Source organism: Gymnogyps californianus, chromosome 3, assembly GCF_018139145.2.
Source record: "Gymnogyps californianus isolate 813 chromosome 3, ASM1813914v2, whole genome shotgun sequence".
Lineage (NCBI taxonomy): Eukaryota > Metazoa > Chordata > Aves > Accipitriformes > Cathartidae > Gymnogyps > Gymnogyps californianus.
The window spans coordinates 86,899,555-86,924,606 of record NC_059473.1 but is presented as its reverse complement, the minus strand read 5'-3'; the positions used below and the strand labels follow the sequence as shown (position 1 = coordinate 86,924,606).

Here is a 25,052-nt window from a genome sequence, read left to right as displayed (position 1 = left end):
TACACACTAGCCCACTCTGTATTTTTTTTTGTCTCTCACATTTGCACTCATCTATGAGGTGTTTAATCCCAACCCTTCTCAGTTTAGGCCATGTTTAGTTGTTGGTTTGTTGTTGTTTTTTAAAAAGCGTATCAGTGTTTTTTTTCTCTACCTTCTCGTACTCAGCAATTCTGAAATAAATAATCCTTCCTTCTCGTAGCAGCTCCTGGTATTACTAAGGAAAATATTCAGTACAGTATCTCCTCTGACTAGTTTCCTGAAAATCTTTTACCTTACTGAAAATAAATTAGTTTAGTCCAAGAGACATTGTGACAGACTGCTGCATTAGATCACTTTTTTCCCCTGGATGTATTTATCTATATGAATCTTTTATTTTAAAATACGTTCTGGAGACTATTAAGAAACGTTTAAAATCTGACTGCCAGCATAAACTGTAACTTTACTATGAACATGTATTTGTATGGTGTGCATACATACCAAGATTATGTAAATATGTTGTATCTTTTAAGGATATTAGTAGCATGTAATGGATTTTACACAATTTAGATATTTTTCTACTCAATAGTAGCTTTTCGTTCAAGACCTAGCCTGTAGCTCATAATGCTTATAAGCCAAAGAAAATAGGCTGGCAGGAACCAAGGAGACTGGGTATCTGACCTGTTTACAATGAAACATGTATACAGAGATAGCAAAATGAGAAAGGTAACGCAGAAGATATCAGGGAGAAGAAAAATGAAAAGAAACAGTCTGTTAGAGTCTTTTAAAAATGTAGCCATTTGAGGATATGTGCATGAGCTAATGTGCAAATATTAATACAGTGGGAAATCAAGTGGGATGTCAACCATATGCCACCATATTAGAGGAGCCCAAAAGAATTTCCCAACCAAGCTTATTTCTCATTTCCCACACAGCTGAAACGGGTGAAGTTGATGCGTTTGTCTGTAATTGAGTAAATTCACTTGTGGCTATCGATAAATATTTAGCATAAGAAATTTTGCTGTTAATGATCTGATTTCCCCATCGAACAGGACAGAGATAAAGCTTCAGCAACAAAAATCACTATGTAATAATGTTGTGCACATCATTCAGTACAAAAACGGAAAAACCTCAATGTTCAATTTAAGAAAAAATATTCTGCAATGACTATTGCAAATGACAGGGACAGTAAATATGTCATTAAAGCAAACAGTTGCTACTGTATATGATGACCTGTTTAGGGTTATTTTCTTTAATTCTTCAACTTCATCTGAGGATGCATAAAAACGGAGGGAGTTTATAGGTTAAAATTTCTTTTAAAAATCGCTGCAGTACTTTCACAGAATGAACTCCCTTAGTATAAAACTTTATCACAGGAGTGCAACTTCACATGCAAGAAAACCCAGAATTCTTGTTTTAATGAGGGAAAAAAAATTGTTCCATCACAAAACATGAGATCTCAAGTGATCCATTTGAATTATGCTTTATCAGAGTAGTTTGCTCCTGTTGATTACACTTCCATGCTAATGCACAGCACGTCTGTCATCACAGAAGTTTAGAAAGACATTCCAGCACTGTAACATTTTAAATAGCCACGGTCCAGTGCACGCTCAAGGATGCATTTTAACTCTTCAAAGAATCCATCAAGTACTCTGGGCTGCTGCCTATTGAATTACTCAGAGATTTCCTCAACTACAACAAGTTGTTGGAACCAATGTTTTATACTTATTCAGCTCCTGACGTTAAAGTGTCTATGGGATACCAAATTGGTTTGGGTTTATTCTAAAGCAGTGTTTTAAAGAGACATGGCTAGTTCAATAATGGTCCCTACTATGTCTAGGCAACTCTGACGATATATAAAAATGGAGACTCACAGATCAGGTATTTTGGAAATACTGCACTATTCAGGAAGTGATTACTTCTTGCACAACTTCTAATTTTAAAAAATGTATCTCAACAATGCCTTATCAGAATTGGCTCTTGTAGCATATGGGGTATTTCATCCCTTTAAAATAAAAACTAGAATCTCAATGAAATTTAAAAGAAAAAGCAAGAGATTTGAAATAATACGTTCTTTAAAAAAAACCCACCCAACATTGCATGCCTCAGTGCTCAATCACTTCAGCTAGAACATGAACATCTGAGGTACTAATTAGAAAATGATTACTCAAAAATGACACATGCAAGTCATCACCTAAACTGAAAATACCAAAGTTAAACAGTAAAACTAATGCATTTTTAACATTCTTTCAATTTTATAATTATTTGAAACATAAGTAATCTGATAAAAATTATGCTTACTCTGATAATATCCAATTAGAAATTTTATACATTAGCTAAAGTCACCTTCACTAAATTATGCAACATAGTCTATGCCAAATTCTGGAGGGGACTACAAGAGCTAACTTCATTGTCTTAAATAAGTTGATAGTCTCTGAATACAAGGGTATGCATGACTACATAGAACTCAGGCCAAATATATGGAAACTACATTCTTTAGTTATGATTCACACCATAGCCAGTATGATGAGAAACTGTATTAAAAAAAAAAAAAGAAAGAAAAAAAAGAAAAAAACGTGTCTGGTCCAGCCTGGTAGGTGTTCTTTGTCCCATGTAGTCACCTATACCTGAAGGAGTGAAGGGAGAAGGACAAAGATTGTGACCCAATGGAGGGTCTCAACAAAATGAAAGACAAACGTGTGGCCAGAAATTATGGCAGCCCTTCAATGAAAGTCCTGTGGACTGGAGAGCTGTCAAAAGGTGGCTCTTCCCCACCAGTGCTTTGGTGAACTCCGAAGACAGCTTTGTGTTACTTTAACTGAGGGGTTGGTCAGAAGAGCTGCCCTCACCTCAGATGACAGGTGGTGACAGTACCGAAAGGAATTTGAACTTTCTATATTTTTGAAGCATTCTACTTTGATTACAGCTACTGTCATTATCCTTCACACTGGCACCAGGACCGGTACTTTTTGCTATTCTCTATGTTTCTCACCTTCCCGAGCACCTAGAACTGCATTACTTATGAAACGAGTCCTGATGGAGCTGAGCTGAGCTCCATCGACTAGCACCTTTTTCTAAGAACTCTACATATATTCAAAAGACTCATGCCAAAAGAGCCAATCTGCTCCAAAAAGATAAGCCACGTGCATCAGGCAGCAGTAAAGGGTTTGGAAACTACTGGTCTCCCTTTTGGCAGATGTTTGTGTAGAGAGCCTTCGCATTCATGCCAACTGGCTCTCCCAGCTCGTGTATTCAGTATAGTATAGAGCTTCAAGATGTGTCAATATATAGCATACAGAAACCCTGCATTTGCATTCAAACCACAACTGAATTTAGACTTGCTTACCACAGGTTAAAGCCCTCCTTGTTCAACAGAAGCTAGCAAACACTGGGGGCTCTTAACTCACTGATAGACATGCAGCATTATGCCTTACCTTGGCTAAGAGAAAAATTTCAAATTCCATCTTCCCGCTTGTCTCCAGAGCTATCTCAGCTAGGGGCAGATTAGTTATGAATGAGTGAGGTACAGCTCCCCTTACCTGTTTCTGGTGTACGGCAAGCTGCCTCCCATTCAGGTCAAGCTCTTCCCACTCGCAAGAGCTGCTGACAACACCGCTGGACTGCGCCTGCAATTGGTTTGTGGCAGGACTGGGAAAAAAAAGAGTTGCTCTTCCGACTAGAAACTATAATTTTGTATCATTAATTAAACAAAACCAGTGAATACAGAACTCAGAAAGTAAGTTTTACTTCTTTTTAGGTTTGAGAGTGCCCTGCTGTCCTGGCTGATCCTGTGCTAAGTCTGCCCATGTTCAATATTAAAATAAAAAGTAGTGATGTATGCTGATTACTACAGCAGGTAGATTGTCCAGTCCTCATTTTAATGGTCTCTTATTGATTTCAGTCACAGACATATCCTTATTAGAGGGAATCAGAACCCAGTGCTCACAGCTTTAGGACTTCCTACCAGTACATCAGAATGTCAGTGTGGAAATACATACAGATTCTTCACTGCGCCAACTGCAGATGTGCAGGCTCTCACAACAAACTTAGCAATGTAAATTCAACCTTTCACATACAACACCCTCCTCTGAAGCCTTATAAAAATACCAGTGCAACATATAGCCATTTTACAAAACAATTATCTTTATAGAAAGGTATTTTAGTGGTATATGCTGAGGTAAATAATAAAAACAGACCCAACAGAGGGCATGACCAGTGTTATGGAGAACTCCAGATGAAATTTGGCCAAAAGCTTGTTTTATAAAAGCTAATATTTACCTACCAGTTATGATCCCTGGTCAGGTGCTTATTGCTGTAATACTTCAAAATTATTCTTCAGTTTACAAATCGAAAAATATACGAAATTAGATCTGTATGAATGCTAGGTATTAGCTGTCACGAATTTTAAAAGGCATTGTACCAAGTTTTCTTAATTGTTTACTAACCAATTTGATTGTAGCAGGTAAATAAACTACAGCATACATTTTACCTGACACCATGCATCAAAATCACCATAAAAACTAAGTTTATCAAAGTCCAACTCCACAAGGAAAACATGAAAAAGTGCAAATTATGTACCCAGTATTTCTGTCACAGCTGTTTTTCTTAATATGGCATGAAAAAGGTTTACAGCATATATTAAGAAAATTCTTACAAGTGTTCACCTCAATGCTTATATATACAACATTTTGCTCAAAGTGCTCACTATATGAAAAAAACTGATTGGATAAAAATATTTAAACAGTGCTTTCTGAACGTTCAGGGAAAATTCATATAATACATCAGTCCCATTTGTCTTCCTCTTCACTCAGTGCAATGAGATGCAGAAGTCACATCAACTTCACGAAAACTTTGCTTGCCACATTGCCAGAAAACCTCAGTTACAGTGGCATTCTTGGTGTCCCATTGGGAGTGGGTCTTTTATTTTTTTGCATGTGACTTTGATGTTTTCGAGATCTTACTACTTTCATTCTTACTTCAAATACTTCTTGTATGGCTTTTCGAAAACAATGGAAATTGTAGTCTATTAATCCTACAGAGACACAAATGTTTTCCATATTAATAAAGACATTTATACAAACTAGGTAATGAAAAAAGTGCTTATATTCTACATTTAGTGAAATACCACACTCTCTCTCTGGAGGTCATAATCAGTGAATTTTCCAGGCATTTTTTCTGTGCTAAGCACAAGCACGTTTGATAAATACAAATAATTCAGTGAGCATTATAGCTTCATACTATGTCCAACATTAAATATATTTATTAGACTTAAGAGAAAACAAATAAAAGTTCATTGGCAGATAAAAAAGCTTTAACTTAAGAGCTTTGAAGAAGTGCTCAGTACACAAGAAAAATTGAAGTCTTTCATAAAATATGGTGTCATTTTGTAAATTTGCGCTACAGTATGACTGTGATAAAAGTAAGTAGCATCTAGTAATCAAAGAATTTTCATTTTTTGACAATGCATAAGCTTTGAAATGGATACTTGATAGAAATATTACCAAGTAACAGCCAGTATACTTCATCTTACATTGCAATTGAAAAATAACACAATAGACATGCTGTTAGATTACATACATACATAACAGGCAGATAACATTACCATGTGAGTGGGCTGAATGTGATCCCACAGAAAAGCTGTAAAGCCATCTTGGTAGTCAATCGGAAGAGTTACTGGGTGCTACAATTGTGTAATGCTGCAATACAATTTTAGAATTTTGGTACTGAGCTTATGACCTCATTCAAGCTTAATGCCATAAGCTTTCTTAACTCAAATACTGCAGTGTTTTCCAGTTCAATTTCCATAACAGGAGATGATACATATTTTAAGTGGTTTAAATCCACCATGTTACACTTTGATTTTTTCCCAGGAATTATTTCCCTCACTCTAGAGTTCAGACAAAATATTATGTGGAAGTCACCAGGCACCAAAAGCTAATCCGCATTATAATACCAGAACTGTACTGTTAAAGAGTACAGGCTACAGCACAAACTGTTCCAAACTATGTAGACACAACAACCTGACACAGTTGTGGACAAACCCTAGTGGGTGTTTATTCAATATGGTGTCTTTTCTCAGAGTTCTTAGTAGGTATGTCGAAGTAACACTTCTTATGGTTACAGCAGAAAGTGACTGCATCTAACATTCACAGATGTCCTGGTTTCGGCTGGGATAGAGTTCATTTTCTTCCTAGTAGCTGGTATAGTGCTGTGGTTTGGATTTAGTAGGAGAATAGTGTTGACAACACACTGATGTTTTCAGTTGTTGCTAAGTAGTGTTCATACTAAGTCAAGGATTTTTCAGCTTCTCATGCCCAGCCAGCAAGAAGGCTGGAGGGGCACAAGAAGCTGGGGGGGGGGACACAGCCAGGACAGCTGACCCAAACTGGCCAAAGGAATATTCCATACTGTGTGACGTCATGCCCAGTATATAAACTGTGGGGAGTTGGCCGGGAGGGGTGGATCGCTGCTCAGGAACTAACTGGTCATCGGTCGGCGAGTGGTGAGCAATTGCATTGTGCATCACTTGTTTTGTATATTCTAATTCTTTTAGTATTAGTATTGTAATTTTATTATTATTATTATTGTTATTATTATTATTTTTCTTCCTTTCTGTCCTATTAAACTGTCTTTATCTCAACCCACGAGTTGGTTTTTTTTTTTGATTCTCTCCTCCATCCCACTGCGTGGGGGGAGTGAGCGAGCAGCTGTGTGGTGCGTAGTTGCCGGCTGGGGTTAAACCACGACAATAGATAATAAAGGTGATACGGGTATGAAAGATAAATTCGACTAGTTGAAGTTTTATAAAATAAAATCTAAATAGCCTGTCAAACAGCCCAGCAGACATGGTATGAGTACTGCACTCACAAACACACCAACACTGACTGGTGAATTAATATCACAAGATGGGGACACAAGCCCAGATCATGGCTCATTCTTCCACTGCTCAGTTCTAGTCTCAGGGCATTTCACTAAGACCAGTAACCCAGTGAACATCATGCCAGTGAGCAGAGCGATCATGAACTAAGCTTTCAATATTGACCTTGACGAGGGTTAGAGATATAACCAAGAAATTTTATGCACTTTAACTGCAAAATATGAAAGCCACCTAGGTCCCAAATATGCAACTTTTCAAAAGCCTCCCTTCAGAGATAAGAAAAGCAAGAACATATTTCTTTCTGTCAGCCAGTTTCAATAATTTTCCCTTGGTTATGGCACGCAAGCTGTTCCAAATGCGTATGCTGGCACCAACAGGTACAAATCAATGTTAGCCAAGATAAACTGACACATTCTACTGTTGCAGATGGAAGCTTTACTGCACTGGATGTAAACTTTCATATGCTTTCATATCAGAAAGTTGTCAAATACATTTATGATTTCATCTTATCTTAATGCCACCACAAATACTTCATGCCTTTAAACATGTTATGTAAGCTCTATCAAGCTGTACTTACCTTTAATATTTGCGATACAGCTAGAGACTGTTATTAGCTAACAACAACCACAGTTATTCATTAACTCGCTAATGTAAGGGAAAAGTAATGCAATACTAGAAAAGGGAAAAATACCTTTTCTCTCAAAGCTTTCTTCTCTGACAAAACAAACAAGAGCAAGGAATTTTGTCACCTCTTTTAAATAAAGGACAGTTGTATTGTTCAGTTTTATGATTGCCATGGATTCTTTGTCATAAGGAGTTCCAGTGCCATCATCTTTAAGCCTAAAGGGCAACATTCAAACAAACAAACACGAAAAGATAAGCCACCAGATGAGCTAACAAAAGTACTCTCACATTGGTTCTTTCACCAGAAAATCTCAAACTTCATGAAATTTTCATTTTAACCTTTCAGGGAGACTCTTCTTCAAACTACACACTATGTAAAATAAGGAGACATAGAGATTAAATCATTTGTCCAATCACACATCAAATCTTAGATCTGGGGCTAGAAATCAGATTGTTTGATTGCCAAGTACCTGAACTGGAGCCTTATTTTTTCCTCTGTTAGTTACCAACCATTTACCACAAGGTTGTGTTTTCTTTTAATCAATGCACTATATTATGACTTGATCTAAAACATGTGAACCAGTAAGTCTGTACTGATAATTCCAAATCCAGTAACCTTGCTTGAGCAGTGACAGCTGACTGATAGTTTAAGCCATCATGAGACTTTCCTCATGAGATGTGGCTTCTGCAACATCAGATATCATGAAAAGAGATTTCTCCTTCACAGATGATGTGTCATGATGATCACTGTTTTAGTTTTGTACCTTGTAATTCTACCCTCATTCCTGAATGCACACACAGATCTTGTTAAATGGGTAGTTATCACCAACCTCCCAGAACAATTAGTATCAATAATATATTAAAGTAGCAAGTTTCACAGATGCTCCAGGAACAGAGGACAAGAAATTAATTGTAGTATCATGTCTTTAGTCTATAGCTAAAAACATGGTAAGCAGATTTCTGGTGATAAATGCTAAATGGTTACACAAAGACAGTGGCAGAGTGACATTTTGTGAATAGCCCCACAAATGCTGTTGTACAGATAATAATTAAATGCATAGTCTTTTGAACTACACAGCAGCATCTTTCTCGGTACAAAAAAAATGCCACAGTATCAACAGCCTTTATTGTATAGTTACTTTCTTGTACAGTTACTGAAGTGACTGACTCCAAAATCTCAAACACACAGCAGAATATACAAACTTAAGAAATTTTAGAAAGGTATTCCAACAATTTGTTGTTCTTTTGAAGTTCTAATGCTTATTGCACATCTGCACCAGGATTCTCCCTTGTACCTTGTCCAAGAGTGCAAGAAGTCTATCAATGGGTAAGAATGCAAGGCTACCAAAGACTACCACACTCTAAGCATGCTGTGTTTAGCCTCCAAGTCTATGCATCTTAATGCACTAATTCTTAATGTGCCCCTGCCTTTCCCAGGAATAGCAGGCATTAGATTTGGCCAAGGGCCAAGCCATTTAAAACATAACTTGTAAGGAGATGTACATGCTACCCCAAGAGATCTCCAGTTGCTAATGTATAAGGAAGAGAAACTGAAAAAAACCCACAAAGGTCATGTAGGGAAAAGAGGACGAACAGATAACCGAAGCAAGAGCGAAGCAGCTCTCTGAGGCCAGTAGAGGCCACTAGCTATTAAAGTAAACAAAACTAAGTATGGCCCCATTTTTTTTTTTTTTAAATGGGAGGCATCCTTCTGCTGAATTTGTCGCTGGGGAACAAAAAGATAATGTTAATGTTTCCTTTTATTTTAGGTTGGTTACTTCCCACTCCTTCTTCCAAATAAAATGATTAGCATAGAAAGAGGAAGGTGTTCACAAAAGGGGCTGGGCAGGGAACAGTGCTTGTCGCTAGCAGGGGACCTGTACTTCAGAGGCCTGCCGCTTCCTCCTTCTCCCCTGTCCTGACAAATTACTTTGGCAAATTACACATTCTCATTATTATTTATACCCACATCATTCTAATTTTGAGGCCATTCAGATTGAAGGTACACAGTTTTACGAAAAACATTAACAATTTACTTACCCATATATACAAGAAATGTCAATCACAACATCTATCATATCACAGCAGAGCTCATAAGTTTGCATATCCACTGGAGTACTGTCCGTTGCAATATAGATCTTACTGACTACATCAAATAAAAATGCTTTTTCAATCCCAGAATTCTATTTAAGAAAAGAAGAAAGAAAAATAAAATGGAAGCCATGTCTTCAAATTAATACAAAGCTTTTTTGTTCCCCTACTTGCCTGTTATACAAAAAGCTAGGCTGAAGAAGTGGAAGTTAAACTGCAATCAAGCTCATTTTGAAAGAACTGTACATACAGCACTGTCATATTTGTAGCAAACCGTGATGCTCACAGACCTTCCAACAGTTTCTGCCTCAGAGCAGACATAACGCCAAGTTACACTCCCAAACTTCCCCTCTCTGGAAAACATCTGGAGAGATTACATTTATTTTCAGAGGAAAATGCAGGGGAAAAAAATTTTCCAAGATCAAGCTTTTGGGTTTTTGATTGCAACAATGGACATAAAAAGAGAGCTGTAATTTAAAGTTATTCTAGCTGGACATGTAAGAAGGTAGAAACAAGGAAAAGAAAAAGTTGATAGACAAAGAAGGCAGCAGTGTTCAGGAACTAATTTCTCAAGGAAATAGGGATATTGTCTCATCGGGGTCTGTAGCTGTTTTATTGTCTGGTTCCTTAGAACATCTTTTAGGATCACAGGAAAAAGACCAGTATTTTGATGGTGCTCTTTCAATTTTCATGTAGCATTGGTGGTTAAAGCCATGTTTATAATGCTAAGGCTTGCTAATGTGATGACAACTATGTTCTTGTCATCCTGCCAAACTGATTAAGACTCTCTCCATACTGGAGGCGTATCGTATTCGCAGCTCTCAGAGGCTAGCCAGGAATGCTAGCTCATACTCCTTGTGTAGATAAGGTAAACTGTCATAAGCCTCTGCTTCCTGGAAAAAAAGAGGAAAAAATGTGTGCTGCTTAACTGAAAACAGTAGCTTTGCTTGCTGATATCAAGGGATTGCACCTCGGCAGCTGTCCCAGCATGAACACAAAGGGCAATTTCCCAGTATTGCTAAAGCTCACGCTATAAAATATGCTTCAGAATCCACCTATACAGGAAGAGAAGCAACTTTCTCCCATCAAACTGAATTTTCTCCATATATGGGCTTCCCTTTTTAATATGGTTTGGGACTGCTGCCACAGCAGTTTTGTAACTACCAAAAAACACACTGAAAAGCCCTAAGAAATTTTAATAGCTTCAGCCTCCTTTGTAGTTACAGAACTTTGCCTTTTTTCTTCTTCTTTCTTTTCTAAGTCAGTCAACTATTTAACACATAGTTAAGGGACTCAAGTGACCCTCCTACTTTCCAAATTTCCTGAAATAGGTAGAAAAATTTCAACGCTAGGTATGCTATTGAACAATGGCCAGCAATATTTTGGGCATTTTTTTCTTAAAGAAGCTTAATTCTTCCACCATTGCATACACACCTAAGGCTGGAAACATCCATCAATAATAACAGAGTATAGAGGTGAATTTCTTGCATTTCATTATGGAAAAGACTCTGTGAATGGCACATTTCAGTAAGTCATTAATAAAAAAAATACTCAAAACACTGTGGATACCTTAGGTACACGGGCTGAAGCACACAATGTACAAGGATAGTCTCAGAGAACTGGCTTTGTTCAGCCTGAAGAAGAGAAGGCTCATTGCTATCTACAAATACCTAATATAAGGTATTTGCACAGAATACAGAGCCAAACTCTTCTCGGAGCTACAGTGTTGAAGGACAAGAGGCAAAAGGCACAAGCTGGAATTCTGACTTGATACAAGAAAAAAAAATTTAGCATGAGAGTGGTGAAGCACTGGGAGCATGCTGACCTGAGAGTTTGTAGAGTTTCCATCCTTGGAGATACACAAAGCTGGACTGGACCCAGCCATGAGCAACCTGCTCTAACTGGCCTGACTCTGAGCAGGAGCTGACCTCTAAAGGTCTCTTTCAGCCTACATGGCTCTATGAGTCTATGTTCTTTGAGCACTAAGAACAAAAATGTATGCATATTTATTTTGGTTATTCTGGACAGATGTGGTAGTTCTGTAATTTTAATTTTTAAATAATAATTCTGACAACACCTCACATACTTCAACAGATGCTGTCAAATAAGACTAATCACAAGATTCACCTGTAAATATAAGTATATAGCCGTAATTCATTGCCAAAATACATATTTGAAAATACAAGTCATTTTAGATGAAAGAAGTTGGAACTTGAGCCCTGTAGTGTCATTCATGAGGAGTCGATTATAAAATTTTGTATTACATAAAGAGAGATATAGTGACAATTTCAGCTGTACAGGTAAGATGTACTTTAAATTATTAAGATGCCAGTGACAATATAATAACATCTAACAATGAGAAGTGATTTTTCTATCTCAGAACTCCAGCTGCTGCAGCCTGCCTGTACTTGCAGTGACAGTTTAAAAGGTTTTCATCTTGAGATGTTTGCCATGCCAGCAGTTATGCCTGCTGGTAAGGGCAGAGCTTGGTGTCTTAACTTAAACCATGCTTCTTTTCAGTTGAAACTAATACATCATGGTAGGACCTGCTCAGAAACCGGCACATATTTGCTTCTGTTGAACTTTGTATGGTGACAGAAACCTCTGCGAAAGGGTAGGATGGACTGCCAGGAGTAGTAACCACTAAATTGTGCCCACATGACTTCAGAGATTTTATTTGCCATGGTTTTTAGTACCACTTTAACTGAAAAAGCAATGGATTTGCCAGAATGTTTGTGAGGAAATTGCTCAAGGAAAAAAAATGCCAGTACAAACAACAATTACAAGTCATAAAAAAAACAAGGGACAGTAGATAAAAATTACTATTCAAAGAGACATTACATCATTAATGCTCAGCCAGGGAAAATGACAATAAGAAATCAACCGTTCCTGTTACTTGAGCAGGAGGGTTCCTTATTAGAGAAACAAAGGCCAATAGCTGCCTTATGCAACTGAATGAAATGCTGCCATTGATGTCAACGAGAGCAGGGTCCGAATAAGCACTAGTTATCTCTGACACAACCCTACAGCCTGGAAAGAAGATGCAACATGCACTAGAAGATCGATCAAGCACTCTGAATCGATACGAGAGTATTCCATGGCTAATCTGAACCAAGAGAGTGATTGCAAAAAATCTTCTGCAATGAATATATGAGATTTTATTTTGGATAGGTAAAAACCATGAGGTAGTTGAAATTCAAACCATGTTTCTCAACTATACTGGGTGTGATGAAGTAGAAGGCAGTTTCTATTCTTTAAGTGGAATGGGTTCAGTAAAACTGGTAGTATTACTCCAATTCCTAGGTTAGGTAAATGGGCCTATCTTTTTCCTTCTTGAAAGTATGCAGGGTAAGCCAGAATTTGGCCCTAAAAAGTAATTTTTAAAAGAACTTACAGCATATCACCAGTCACTTACAGTTAGGAATGCATTTCAGACAGTTATTTAAACAGGTCTTGCAGCAAACAGCAGATTTTGTGAATGAATTTTAATTTTAAATACTACATTTGAATTTACAGCTTATGAAATTTAAATCATTAAATAAACAAAACTGTACTTAATTTTATTTTTACCATGATAACTCATTGTTTGTTTTTAACGCATACTTTTTAACGTCTGTCTGGTTTCGGCTGGGACAGAGTTAACTTTTTTTATAGCTGTACAGTGCTGTGTTTTGGATTTAGTGTGAGAATGATGTTGATAACACTGATGATTTAGTTGTTGCTAAGTACGCTTATCTTAAGCAAGACTTTTCAGTTTCTCATGCTCTGCAGCAAGCAGGGGCAGGAGCTGGAGGAGCAGAGCGGGAGCTGACCTGAACTAGCCAAAGGTATTCCATACCATGGAACGTCATGCCAGTATTAAACAGGGGGAGCTGGCCGGGGGGCGGATCGCGGTTCGGGAACTAACTGAGCATCGTCAGCGGTGTGAGCAATTGCATTGTGCATCACTGGTTTTTTTTCTTCTTTTGTTGCATTCCTTTTCATTACTATTATTATTATATTTCATTATTACTATTGTTAGTCCCTCAAAAAAACCCAACAACCCTAAAATGAAAATCCACGTTCCCGTGTCACACAACTTGATTGCTTAGTAAGGCCATGGTAATTAAAAAACAGACATCCTTCTATATGAAGCTGATAAGAGTGTTAGTCAGGTAAGATTACATGGGTTTTGAATGCCAAACCAACTGTTATTTTATGCTTTACAAGCAGTTACATTAAAGAATGTGAAGCAGTATTATCACACTGATCGTTCCTCAAACGTACAAGCTAACACACTGTGGCACTATCAAGTTAGGCAAAAACCTGCTGTGAACTTCAGAGTGATCACAGATCTATTTTTGTAATCATCAGCTTTTCGTGTTGGAATTCTTCATGGCATAAATGAAAGCATATCCTCATGAATATTGCTGCAAAACCCAAACTAGAACACCACTACACCCACACTTTGATATCCAACACACTGGCTTCCTGAGGTAAGACATGACCAAAATCCATGTCAAGATTTGTTGTCACTAAGTTGCTAAAGTAGAGAGGCACCCGCTAACTAATTCTATGCTGGAGAATGATGTTTAGTCTTCCTCTGGCTGCAAATAGTCATTCCGAGTCTCCTGTCTACAGATAGAAGATACTTGTAAAAAGACAGCAAGCATGCTGAGGACATAATGATGCAGCTACCCCTTGCTCTAGGTCATTAACAAACTGGATTTTGCTCTATTTGGAGCTAAGAAACAGTCTGAGACCGTTTCCCCTACTGAATAGGGGAAATAGCATACCTCCCTCACATTTTTGGACTTCCCATTCATTTGAAAGATTTGTTCTTCCTTACAAATTACATCTGATATTCTAGATATTATTGGAGCTGCCTTCTGGGTGTTCCAGACACACAAGCAACTGTCATCAGTCATTCAGGAAGCGGCTCGTGCTTGATTCATCTGGTGGTTTGGCAGAAATTCTTCATCAACTCCAAACAGTAAGGAGACCCCATACAGAGATCTGACTCACAATATGAGTGACTGGGGTGACTCTGGCACAAGGAGGACTATCATTCAGCCAGCTTTCTCTTTAAGACTGTGTAGCATATTCAATATCCAATTGCTCCAGAACTGTTGTCATCACTCCTTTCTGTCCTAAGTGGAGTTCAAGACTGGATGATAACTGGTATATGGTCCAGCCATTTTGGTAGAAACAGATCTTTGTAACAAAACATTCATTATGAAATAGCATCATTTGTTGCCTAATAGTAAGAAAATAAGTTTTGGAAAGACCTTCCTCTAATCCTAGCTCTCCCTTTCAGCAACATATCCAACTTTTCTCTCTCTCCATTTTCACACCCTACACTGAGAAACTGTGAAGTCTAATTTTATCTTACAGGCTGTTGAATGATATTAAATAATTTCATTACTTCAAAATCACAAAAAGGCACAACAAAATACCTTGCTTAGAAATTGAAGCTTGACAAATTAACGCTAGATGCAAGGTGCAAAATTAGAATACTATGAGAAAGGGTGCAGTTTCAGGAGCTGCTATGACCTGACTTAACGACCACCAAAACGGGGAGTTCCCCTTTTCACAACCTACTCACTGTGTTCCCCTTTGCTCATGGCCACATGTTCCCACCTCTTATCTTGTGCCAAAACAAGAGGATGTTGGACTCCTCCATGACCTGCTTTTAACTAAATTAAACAGTGCATTAGTGTGTGTCATAGTGACTCCAAGAGGGAACAGGTCAGTGTCAGAACCAGTACAAAGGAGAGGAAGGGATCACAGATACAGGAACAGTGGAGCAAGAATTACCTCCACAGTGATAACAAGCCACTAGCTACACTAAGCTCCCTAACTGGCCTTCCGAGTAACTATGGAAGCGGTGAAAGTTGTGATGGACTCTACCTCTAAAAATTTCAAGACAAGAGAAGATTTTCTTAAGAGGGGTAAACTTCAGTACAAAGTAGAATTAATTCTAGGAAGCACTACAGACAGCTCTACATAGGAGGTCAGAGTAGATGATGTTCCTTTAAGAATCTATTTACGCAAATTTTAAGTACTAATTAAACAAATGCATGCAGCACAGACCTTTGCAACATTCAGATTAATGTATGACCAGAAAAGTGATGACTGCTAACCCACTTTTTGTGATTCAGGAAATACTGTATCTCAGCAGCTCAGCAACACTGTTTAATAGACAAGGAGGTGAGGCCAAGCTGCATGTGGGTGCATTTCAACTAAGTTCTGATAATTTCTCTGAGAGTTCACATTGCTCATAATCTCTCAGAAGGCAGTGAACAGAGTATCTGAACATGCATGTTGGACATAGCTGGATCTACAGACAAAGTATATAACAAGTACTTACTGAAATAAAGATGTTAAGCAGGTTTTCCAGTGTTGGGAGCTGTGGAATCAGTTTCTGTACCACTTTGCTAAACGCTTCAAATATAGAATGATCATATATGCTTGTCAGATAAAAGCTGGAAAAAAACGTCACCACATTTTCCTTTTAGCCACATACTGTGAACATGATGTACCTTTCATAATATGAGTGAAATGAAATATTGTCAAACAGCAAGTGCCTACACTTATGCAATTACCCCTTGTGATCAAGTCACGTGTTACGATTGAAGCATAGGACTTCATCTCTATACAAAAAACCCCTAGACACTGCAAACTAGACCTTGATGTAGAACTTCATGATGCAACTCCCACCTTGGTATTCTTACGAAAGTATTTTTCAAACTGCAGGAGAGGAATATTACCGAGTATGTCTGTTGTGATCTACTTTTTGAAAGCTGTGGACCCATTTAGCAATGCAATGATGCAGTCAAGTAGTTAAGAGCTCTAAAGAGCTGGCATGTTCACGGAGCAGGTCTCTCTTTTTAATATATTTGTACTTGGCTTTAAGTGCTAAGAAAGCCATGACAACTTGATGTCCTCTAGTTCCCAGTCTATTTTTTATGATTTGCTACAATAATCTGCTTTATCAGCAGACATAAGGCAAAGATACAGCACCTGTCTTCCCAAGTGGCTCCAAGCAGGCTGCAGCAGTGAGGACTAGTGATTGGGAGGGGACTGTGAGGCAGAGAGGTTTCAAAGAAGGCAAAAGTGACGTAGGTGGCATATACACTCTACTGGCTGGAGCTCTACTGGTTGCTGCCTCTGTCCAAGCAACTTATTTCAAGACAGCAGCTGCAGCAAAAACTGGTAGGACTCTGGCGTATTTGTTATCTGTTTTTAAGCACATCTCCTCTCCATCTTTCCCTCCAAGACAGCAATCAGAAATAAGATACTTTGTTTGGCTCAGGTCAAATGCAATGTCTCTGATTATCCTTTACCTTCATATATCAAAAGCTTGTTGTCTGCTACTTCAAGAGGACAGAAAATGGTAACTCGTCAAATAAGCTGTTCTCCTCTCTAGGATTCTCTGCACAGCAGTTTTTCTCACCTGAGGTGAATCTTCTCCAATCCAGCATCTGCAAGGTCATCATTTGCCCTCTGGTGAATATCTCTTTGCGTTTCAATCTTGTGATCATCAGATAAACCATCCACTTTATGGATAAAAATTTCAAAGTTGATATCTGGATTCACTTTATAGGCTCTGGTCACAGTGAGATGCAGCCGAGCTAATGCTTCCATATAATCATCCTGATGAAGTAAAAAGAAAAGCTACAACTGTAGGAAAGTTCTTAAAAATATATATAAAATTTTATGATACTTACTTTTAGATAATGCTACAGTTCAGCAACAGCTTAATTTTTTTATTTCTTGGAAGTAGAAGCCTGAGCCTACATCCAGCATGTGCACCAATCTCATGCTGTCAGCACTTAGGAATCTGAGTGAGAACCTCGAGATGTTACAGTAAATTAGTTAACTTTTGAACATACTGCAGAGAGAGATTAAAAATAACTAAGCAGCTCTTCAAGTTTTAATTACTTCCTTTTAATGTGTGTTTGTGATGTAAGTTAAGTCATTTATTTGCTTTGAAAAAATCTATGCTTTCCAACCCATTTGTCTGTTGTTGAAGGAAGAAAAGAAAAAGGCAGCTTAAAGCCCCCTTTTTTACCTGAGAATCAATAACAAATATCAGTGCTCCAGTGCCTCTGAAAATCATCTCATAGTCAAACGTAGGGTCAAAGAAGTCAATCTGCCCAGGAAAATCCCATATCTGAAAGTTGACAAAGGAGCTGTTGGAAACATCCTCTCTGCAGATCTTGTTTGTGCTCTCCAAGAAGAGAGTCTCATTCGGCGACATTTTGTGAAAGACAACTTTCTGAATGGAAGACTTCCCACTTCTTCTCAGTCCCATGAGCAGGATTCTTGGCTTAACTTCAGTACTGAAGGGATCATTGAAATCCAAAACTGAATAAAATCACACAAGAAGAAAAGTAATATACTATGGCAATATAATTAGTAACTGCCAGATAACATGCATTTGACATTTGTTTTTATGACATTTTTACTTGGATTTATGTAAATGTTACCAATTTTTAAGCTTAGGGAGCGGTGCTACAGGCATTTTAACTTGAATTATTTGCCCCTTAGGCTATACTATCAGAAAACCTACTTCTCACCTGTAAGACAGAGACTGCAGAAGGCTTGATCGCTCAGTTTGTATGTGAACACCATGTTATCACACACAGACATCCTAAAATACCTGATTTTACTCTAATTAACACTATCCCACATACACTCTAACCCAACTTTTAAAAAGTATCATCCGGTAACAAATACCTTTCTCAACTGATAGCTACATCACACTGCTGGAAGAAAGGAGTAAGTTTGTGTTAGTTACATCTGTGTGATCTTCCTAAAGCTACATGAGGGCTTCGTTCCTCTAAAATAAATAAATAAATCATACATCCCAGGAGCTATAGGAAGCGGACAACTCAGCAGGCACATAATTCCTCTATGTTGGGACTTACAACACAGTACTGAGCTCACAAGGATTCCTTTTCTAAGGTGGTTAGGATTTCACCTGCTGTTGAATCATTTGTGTTACCATCTGTAAAAGTTTGTTATCCAATAAATAAGATTACAGCATATCCCCTGCCTATTTGCAAAACAAAGGCCTCAGAACACAGTGATGTCATTGTGTTACCTACCCCAGTTTGAAACTGGTACCACTAAAACAGAACATTTTCCAGTTTCAGGTATCTCTAATCAAAACAGCTACAACAGTCTAAATTGCTGCACTTAGTTGGCCCATAACTTTGCAATGTCCTTTGGTGGTGAGCCGAAAACCATACTGCACGTAGATCTAAAAAGCTTTCAAACACCTCTGTGATACCCTGTCTGCAGCGTCAAACACAAGCAATGCAAAAAACTGAGTTGTCAATGCTAAATCTGCAGAATAAGGCTCACAGCACACAGTGGTCAGGTTTAAAATACTGATCAGACAACAGGCTAAACACACTAGCTGTCAGGCAGACCTCCTCCCACCCGCTGCAGTACAGACTATTTAACATAATTCAGAGCACAACATAATTGCATTTCTTTCTCTTTTTCTGCTGGGATAAGTTTTGAATTGCAGAAAACCGGCACACATTTGTTCATATGCATTCGTCCTGCATATGCCCTGCATACGTTAAGTGATCAACTTTACTCCAAAAGTACGAAAATCCCAAACAAGAAACCTCAGCAACAACAATTTGAACCTGTCAATTTATTATATAGCCTTATGGGCCGAAAAACATGGAAAGCTTGAAGGAATCCTTTGCCTAGGAGCATGTTTTGCACCCGGGGTGGTGATCACATCTGTCCTCTTGTGTTCCTCAAGCCTCACTCACAACCTTCAGAAACGCAAGAGCGGGATGTGCTTGCCAGGAGGGCACAGAACCTTGTTCACATCTGTTTGTGCCTCCTGTGCTTCAGTTACAGAGAATTAGGGCTTCTCAACTGAAGGGCTTGTGGTGTTAGCATAAAACATCCCCTTGGCACCATCTACCGGCTCATGAGTGGTTATGCCACTCAGTGTGGGCCCGTGTCACCACAGTGACTGACAGGAGTTGAAAACTCATTACCGGTGGGATCCTACCCATTTTAAATACATTTGAAAGGCCTTGACAGGTATTACCACTTACTGTACTCTTGTCAATTATCACACGTGAAACACTGCCAGGCTGGAGCAGTGCGCAGATGATACTCCTTCAAGCAGAATAGCAACAGGTAACTCCATAAGAATCTCATCCTCCCAACACAGCAATGGCCAACTTCTGCTGATCCACAGACAACAAATTTAGGAAGTAATACACTGCAGTCAACACGCTGATCTACTCTTCCTGTCAACCTCAACAGTGATAGTACCCTCCTGTGGCTGCAAGAAACATGTGCCTACAACACTTTACACCTATAGAGAAATAATAAATATCTGCTCTAGGATGATGTAAGAATATTTTATGTTTTGGGGGTATGGTCTTGTCAATAAAGCAAACCAAAGGTACAGGATTTAACGGTATTTCCTCCACCCCACTCTCTTCTTTAATGAACAAATTTTCCACAGCTGCCAAATGTATACTCGCAATTTCATTAATGTGCATATATCCATACATCATACAATTTGCATTTTGGCCATCAGAAGGGAAAATAATTTATTCAAAGATTTACAAGAACTAGTTTGAATAAAATACTTTATGAAGGCATATAAAGAACAGTCTTCTGGTTGAGGCTTTATTGCATGTTTCAAAAAATCAAAAAAACTCCCATTTGCTCTGTACGCAACAGAACTTACGAAGTCTAATTTGCTATGGATTTGTACTTTGTGTCCCCTTCCTCTCCCCACCACAATTAACACCAACTTCCCCCTGTATGTCTTATGACATATCCTCCAAATAACAGATATGACATGCTGTGGCTGATCTGGAGCTCAACACATGCTGGTTGGCTAGACCGTACACACGTGTACACCGGTTTGCCAGCTGCTGCCACAGGAACGCACACATCTGCTCACCTGTCCCTCTGAGGACACTTTCATTTGAGTCTCTCCTCTCTTCTGAATGCCAGTTTTCATCAAACTTGTGGGAACTTAATCATCTTTGAGACATCTTTAGTTCAAATTTGGTTGAAGGTAGACAGCAGTTTCCAAAGTTCTGACCGGTGATGAGACAACCAGAAGACAGGCTACCTACATAACTCCCTTTTCTTTAAGAAATAGGCTAAAAACTCACATGTATCTCAAAAATATATTTTAAATAACTTGGGGCTTTACATTGTTGTTGTATTAAATTATTCCAGGCTGTTAGGTTTCTATGGACTGTAATACTTACTAGAAAGAAATTGCTTTATATTAAAGCCATACTAAAAAAAATACAGTTGCAAGTGAATACAGAGTTACTGATGAGAAGAATGAACACTAGCTCTTCTGCTAGTAAGACTGTTATTTAGCTTTTGAAATTCTGCCAGTTCAAAGACAGGCTAATGTAAATGAGTATCATCCAAACCTGACTAGATAGCAAGGCTGCTGTAGCACTTCCCTCTGAGTTAAGAGATTACCTTATATGTAAAGGAATTGGACGATGTGCTGCCTGCCCACATTCCTTTGCAGAGTACATGACAACTCCTTCTTTAATTTGCCACAGAAATGCCAGTAGATGTATGACTGCAACTTCTCAGACTAGGTTACTGAGTGAGATCATAATATGCCTAAGAGAAACATTAAACTCTTCTCTATTCTGTAATGGGAAAGATAATTTTCCCTATTGTGAGATGCAACACATTTCCTGCTTCACTCACTTTTGCAAAGAGTAAATGTTATAAAATGCCAGTTTCTAATGCATATCAACAGTCCTTCGTATTTCAACCTTTCTAAGCAGCCACAAAGAACAGAAGTCATGCTGGTTAGAGGCCGTATCCTTTGAAGTATTCACAAATGAAACTTAAGAAACACAAAAGCACTTTCCCCACAGAGAAGTACTCAATTCCTTACAAAATTTCTGTAATTGCAGTTGTGTCCTTGCTTATGGAGTGCAATTTGCGTGCATTGCAACATGCAGAAGAGCCCAGCTCTGAGGAGCTAATTGAGAACTGCACGTAGTAGTCCTGACCTGTCTCACCAGGATGCACAGTACACAATGAATACTTTAATAATCTCCTTCATGCTATCAGAGATAACTGGAGATAACATTGATAACTAAAATAGTTTTTGAAGCCCATCCTGAATTCCACATCAATTGCAATTAATTGTCAAAGCAGGTGACTATCAGTGCTTCACAGGCATGTGTGACGGGGATGCCACATTGGAAGGTGTATTTGTAGATCTCACCAGTTTTCAAACATCCAAATAAAGCACTGCAGTTCATCTGCTCAAGTGACGTCAAGCCAAAAGCAACTATTTTGCTCATGTTACCGTCCGTAAGGTAACAAGCCTCTGAGTCTAGTTTTAAACTAATACAGCTAATAATGATTATTTTTGTGCCCACTAATGCAATTCTGTTATTTTTAAGTTTTAACCTTTTTTGTGTAAAGGAGAATTAGCAGTCCCAAACTTTCCACTCATGTACCTTCAAGCCCATCGATTTCGTAGCATTTCCAGTACTACTGTGACTGCGATATTTGCAGCACTTTGGAGTGCTGTCAAGACAATAGCCTTACAAAACCCATACAATGAACATCTTCAATGCTAACAGATGGCCTGAGCCTAAAGAGTTACCAGAAAAAGCTTATATGCAATCAAGAAAACTGTTCAGCTATCCTGAGTTCATAAACATTGCAGAATTGCCTGGTGGAAGGAAATTCTTGTGGCTAAAGAAAAGACTCAGAACCAGAAGACCTGGTTCCACTCTGCCAGAAGTGTGACGCTCTCCAATGATATGTTTTAAAGCTACTTCCTTGGACACTCTGCAGAGGGTTTCCCCACTTCTAAATACTTTTTAATTGCATATATCAAAAATATGACTAGGCTTTATGTAAACTAAGTGCTTTAAGGTCTCTGAATATGACCCTATGTGTAAAGTAAAAACATTAAGAAGAGGACAAGAGCCATGGTTTCAGCATTCAGGCTGGAGACAAGAAACTAATATGGGGTGAGAGATGACCAATATGAAGTTTTGAAATCTCCCATATGTCTCCAAGCACAAATTATGCTTTTACTTTTGAGCCTCGCTTCTCCCTTCACTTTCAACAGCCATGCATTGAAGCTGTTCTCCTTATATTGCTCTTTCCATTCTTTCTTTGCAGAAAAGTGGAGGCTGTGACACTGAATTTTGGACTACTTACTGTACAGATCCAGGAAGAGAGAGGACAAAAACTGGGAAAAGGAAAGCCCCTTGCCCTGCAGCCCAGTGTTAAATACACAAAACACAGATCCAAATCCCAACCCCCTCCATTGCAGATGCTCTATGCCTCTTTCTCCAGAGAATTCAGAATGAAACAGAAAACCAGGGGATCTGGACTGTTAAAATGGACCTTTGCTTTAATCCTGTGTAAAAAAGGTCCCTGCATGGACTGTCTTCTCCTGCTATTCAGGATGTAAAGGTTTGTTTCTGTTAAGTGCAATATTCTGGTGTTACTGTGAAGAAGCAGTTGAAATTTTCAGCAGTCTAACAAAGTTTCTATTGAAAAATATCTAAATAAATTCTTCTGAGGACAGAATACGGATTACTTCTCTATGGAAAGTGCTAAGTTAGTTTAGCACTAAAGAAATATACTAAAATACATTCTCTTTGCATTGAAACGAAGGCAATTCTTTAGCAGTTTCAAGTAAGACTTTAATTAGTCTCAGCTACAGCTCTTACATCCCAGCACTCCCACAGCCTTTAACCATGAAGGCTTACACACAAAGCACTGACCTTCCCCCGCTCCCCCAAATTGCATTAGTCAATGCGATACCTCCCATGGCAGCCTGTAGGACTGGGCCTTTAAGGAGAAGAGTTCTGCATGCTAATAATCAAAGTAGCTTTAAAACGTGTGGCCTTTTATTATGCTCTTATAAAAAAACAATTCTTTTTTCACCCTGAGATACTGAGAGTTTTCCAAGCTCCGTTGTGAAATACATCTCAGAAGAATGAATTCAGGCTCTGAATGAAAGCAACAGGCTCTGAGCTGGCATTGCCTCTTTTTACTGAATGAGACTGCTTTTCCTGGTAAGCCTGTCCTTCCTAGCATCACCATCCATACTGACACGGATACGCAGTGAGTAACGCGGGTCCTCATATGCACAGACACACAGACAACAGACATTTAGCAGAGCCTGCCACTGTGGGGACTGACATTCACAGCTGCAGAGCAGCCCTGGACACAGAGCTGCATGTTGCCGCTGCCTTTTATAGTCTGACACCCAACCCCCCCACCTCCTTGGCACACTCAAGTCACATCACCAGCCTGTGGCCACTAATGACTAATAACTCTCACCCCAGACATGGAAAATACTGAAAGGAGATTACCCCCCACCACTACATTGTCTGTGCTCCTTTTGCCTCCTCCCTCTTTCCCAACCCTTCCTGCTACCTGTCAGCCCTTGCCCTGCTCCTGCCTCAGAGATCCCTGCTCTCTCTGACCCCACGGTAGCGCCCAACGAGCACCCTGTCCCCGTCCCGTCCCCTCCCACGGTCACCTCCGCAGCATCCCCGCTCAGCCTGGCCTCTTACCACGCACCCCCGACCCCAGCGAGGCCTGCCCTCCATCCAGACGCCTCGTCTCCCCCACACCGCTGTCCCCGGTTCCCTTCGTGCCCTGCTCACCCTCGCCGTGCCCCAAATCCCGCGGAGAGCCTTGCCTCCGCCCTGACCCACATCCGCAGGCAGCTAGGCCCGACCCCCCGGCAGCCAAACCTCACCTCCCCAGCGGTGGCTCCGTCCCGCCCGCCACCGTCCCTGCCTCACCCGCATCTCCGCGCACACGGGGCCGGCCCTGCCCCGCACCTCGCCCCCCTGCCCCGCCTCACCCCACACCCGCACTCGTTGCCGGCCGCTGCCCCACAGCCCCCTCCGAGGCCGGTGCCTGCCCCCCGGCTCTCCGGGAGCAGCCGCCGCCGCCCCCGCAGCCCCACGGCGGCCGCGACGCCGCTCCCCGCTGCCCCCGGTGCCGCTGCCGCTGCGGCCGCCGCGGGTGGCACTCACACGCCTCATCGCCGCCGCTCTCCACGTCACCGTCCGAGAAGGACTCGGCCCCGTCGGCGTAGCCCGCCAAGCCCACGATCTCCTCCTCCTCTTCCTCCTCCTCGTCGCCCTCCTCCTCCTCCGGCAGCTTCCTCGGCACCTGGCTCATGCCGGCCGCGCTCCCGGCGGGGCTCCGAGGGCCCCTCTGCCTCCGGGCGGCCTGGGGGCGCGCCTCGCCGCGGGCGCGGGGGGGCCCAGGTGCCGCGCTGGCGCCGTGCCCCGCCGCCGCCGCTGCCGCCGCTCCCCTACCCCGCACGGCGCTCGGCGGAGCGCGCGGCGCAGCCTGCCGGCGGGGCGCCGAGCGAGCGAGCGAGCGGGCGGGGGAGGCGGCGTGACCCGCGTCACCTGACGCGGCCGGTCACGGGCCGGCGGGGCCTCCGCGCTCGCCCAGGCCCGGTCGCAGG

At 40.3% G+C, this 25,052-nt stretch overlaps 1 protein-coding gene across 2 annotated transcripts; it reads right to left on the bottom strand.

Annotated features, from left to right (window-relative positions):
- Positions 1 to 4,097: 4,097 nt before the first annotated feature.
- Positions 4,098 to 24,829, bottom strand: RRAGD (Ras related GTP binding D). Of its 2 annotated transcripts, XR_007766221.1 has the most exons (8): positions 24,610 to 24,809; positions 17,622 to 17,917; positions 17,004 to 17,203; positions 15,918 to 16,032; positions 9,518 to 9,660; positions 7,545 to 7,693; positions 5,579 to 5,672; positions 4,947 to 5,008 (listed from the first exon to the last, which is right to left on the bottom strand). XR_007766221.1 is itself a non-coding variant. In XM_050894341.1 (7 exons), exons 1-7 carry the CDS (start codon positions 24,755 to 24,757, stop codon positions 4,857 to 4,859), a joined length of 1,203 nt encoding a protein of 400 aa, XP_050750298.1. In that variant the 5' UTR covers positions 24,758 to 24,829; the 3' UTR covers positions 4,098 to 4,856. The 2 variants fall into 2 exon arrangements, 1 of the variants encoding a protein (XP_050750298.1); XM_050894341.1 differs by lacking the exon at positions 5,579 to 5,672 and having other exon boundaries at positions 4,098 to 5,008; positions 24,610 to 24,829.
- Between the last annotated feature and the right edge of the window lie 223 nt (positions 24,830 to 25,052).

Bases quoted from the DNA above. Each gene is read 5' to 3' on its own strand.
- RRAGD (XM_050894341.1), bottom strand. From the start codon at position 24,757: ATGAGCCAGGTGCCGAGGAAGCTGCCGGAGGAGGAGGAGGGCGACGAG. The intron at 17,918-24,609 runs GTGAGTGCCACC...GATTTTATTCAG, and splicing joins GAGCGGCGGCGATGAGGCGT to TTTTGGATTTCAATGATCCC. The intron at 5,009-7,544 runs GTATTTTTCCCT...GTGTCTCTGTAG, and splicing joins AGAAAGCTTTGAGAGAAAAG to GATTAATAGACTACAATTTC.